Source organism: Eleutherodactylus coqui, chromosome 8 (assembly GCF_035609145.1).
Source record: "Eleutherodactylus coqui strain aEleCoq1 chromosome 8, aEleCoq1.hap1, whole genome shotgun sequence".
In the NCBI taxonomy this organism is placed as follows: Eukaryota; Metazoa; Chordata; class Amphibia; order Anura; family Eleutherodactylidae; genus Eleutherodactylus; species Eleutherodactylus coqui.
Genome location: NC_089844.1, coordinates 180955259 through 180958105, shown reverse-complemented (window position 1 = coordinate 180958105; position 2847 = coordinate 180955259). Strand labels below are relative to the sequence as shown.

General features: G+C 36.9%; 1 protein-coding gene across 1 annotated transcript; it reads left to right on the top strand.

Moving 5' to 3' along the window:
- The first annotated feature begins 540 nt into the window (after positions 1-540).
- LOC136578050 (olfactory receptor 2B2-like) lies at positions 541-1476 on the top strand. The gene has a single exon (XM_066577959.1). The coding sequence runs from the start codon at positions 541-543 to the stop codon at positions 1474-1476; it is 936 nt and encodes a 311-aa protein (XP_066434056.1).
- The last annotated feature ends 1371 nt before the right edge of the window (positions 1477-2847 follow it).

Genomic DNA, 2847 nt, shown 5'->3' with positions numbered 1-2847 from the left:
TATCGCGCGCACAATATGACCGCAGAAAATAATTGAAAAAAAATTAAATATCTTAAAAAAAATACTATATGTGTGGTATCGTAGTAATCGTACCGACCCATAGAATAAAAATATCAGGTCGTTTTTGTTGCAGTTTGTGCGCCGTAGAAACAGGACGCACTGAAAGATGGTGGAATGTCGTTTTTTTCCATTTCTCTCCGTTTAGAATTTTTTAAAAGTTTTTCAGTAAATTATATGGTACAATAAATAGTGCCATTGAAAAATACAACTCATCCCGCAAAAAACAAGCCCACATACAGCGACATCGATGGATAAATAAAGGAGCTACGATTTTTTAAAAGGGAGTAGGAAAAAACAAAAATGGAAAAAAGCAAAAAAGCTCTGTCACTAAGGGGTTAATGAAAAACAGGCAAAGAATGAGTTATGTCTTCTTTAAAGAAAAAAAAAAAACTAACCTGAAGGTTAATAAATAATATTTTCAGACAAAGCCAAATTATCCAAAGAGGTTACCAAGTCCTTTTTGTTTTTGTTTTTTTCAAAATGATTTGGAAAAATGAGACAATACTCAGAGAATTTATTCTTCTTGGACTTTCCAGTGACCCAAAGACACAAGTTGCACTTTTTATTGCATTTACATCAGCGTATACAATTATTTTAATTGGAAACTTTCTCATCATTGTTCTAGTCTTGACAGATGTCAAACTTCACAATCCTATGTATTTTTTCCTTTCCAACCTGTCTTTTCTGGATCTTGGTTATTCTACTTCAACTCTACCAAGAACGTTAAAGGATTTATTGTCAGTAGATAAAGTCATCTCTTATGGTGAATGTGTAGCACAAATGTATATTTCCCTGTCTTTAGGATTATGTGAATGTGTTCTGCTTGCTGTTATGGCCTATGATCGTTATGTGGCTATATGTTATCCACTGCATTACACCACCATTATCAGTGGAATGGCCTGTATTAGACTGGCAGTCGGTATATGGATGAGTGGATTCCTTCTGTCTGCTTCTCTTGTAACTCTTACACTTAATGTTGACCTATGCGGGCACAACAAAATAAATCACTTTTTATGTGAATTGCTAGAAATATTGTCACTGGGGTGTGAGAACATTATACTTGTTGAATTATTCATTTTTATTGCTGGTTTAATTTTTCTCCTGATTCCTGTAACCTTTATTGTAACATCTTATGTTAATATCATTGTAAATATCTTAAAAATTGCATCATCATCCGGGCGGAGGAAGGCTTTTTCAACATGTGGATCTCATATGATGGTTGTGGCAATCGCTTATGGATCAGCAATGGCTTCCTACATGAAACCTAGATCGAGTTCTCTACCTGGCACTGATAAAGTGATTGCTGTATTTTATGCAATTGTCGCACCGATGTTAAATCCCATGATTTACACACTGAGAAACAATGATATGAAAGCTGCATTTGTAAAACTGATTAAAAAAATAAACGTTTTCTAATACTATTGTGTCTATAAATAATATTTCATTTTGTATGCTATTATTAGTATTATACATGGTTTGTAGGTGGTTTTCGGGCATTACCTAACAGTTGATCGGTGGGAGTCACACCTTAGTGATAACCGCTGTTTAGCTTATCCTCCAGTCCACTTTGAGTGCAGTAAAGCCAGATGTTGGTATCATTAGTCAGAGCTGGATGGCATAAACCCCTGCCATAAGGCAATTCAGCAATATGATAGAGAGACCAATAATCCTTATTTTTATGACCAGTGAGTGTGGACCCACTGTGCCAACCAACCAGTCTGGCTTTGGGCTAAACCTAAGGGCAGTATTTTGCTGGTTCCCTAGTACTCACCCTTTAACCCCTGTACAGGGATCTGGCCTCCACTGCAGAAAACCGAGCAGGCCGCTACCTCCTGGAGTAGTCCCAGGTCCAGGGTTGGTGCACAGTAGATCAATATCAGAATGACTTGCAGGGAACTGGAGACAAACAACATCAATACTCTAGCAAGGAGGAAGTTGCCAAGGCCAGCTTAAATAGGAGAGTAATCACTATTAACCCTACAGCTGGGCTGAGAGCCTGAACAATGGTTAACTCCTGCAGTCCTGATAGAAAGCATACAGCACTGCTAATCTATATATATAAAAACTAGCTAATATACCTGGCTTCGCCCGAGTTAATTTGGTACTGGTGTTTATCTGGTGTCTACACGGAAAATCTTATGAAGTCGTGGTTACTTTAGAGATACCGGAAAAACATATGTTCACCATTTTGCATAGTTCTCTGCGTTACCCAGGAAACACCATGTGGAAGTAACCATGCGACATTTCCTTTATATAAAATGACATCAGGAAGTGAGAGAATTAGAGTAAAATTTGGACGCTAATTCTTTTGCACTTTGAATTGAATAATCGAGTTGGGACCCATTACCTTTTCCTACTTATGACATAATCAATGCCCGTTCCAAATTTCATGTTTCTATGACACCGGAAAGTGAGAGAATTAGATTCCGTACGTAAAATTTGGATGCTAGTTCTTTTGCGCATAGAATTGAATAATCGAGTTGGGACCCATTAACTTTTCCTATTTATGACATATTCAATGCTTATGGCAAATTTCATGTTTCTATGACTTTGGGAAGTGAGAGATTTAGATTATGTATGTAAAATTTTGACGCTAATTCTTTTGCGCATAGAATTGAATAATCGAGTTGGGACCCATAAGCTTTTCCTATTTATGACATAATCAATGCTCGTGCCAAATTTCACGTTTCTATGACACCGGAAAGTGAGAAAATTACATTCCGTACGTAAAATGTGGACGCTAGTTCTTTTGCACATAGAATTGAATAATGGAGTTGGGACCCATTA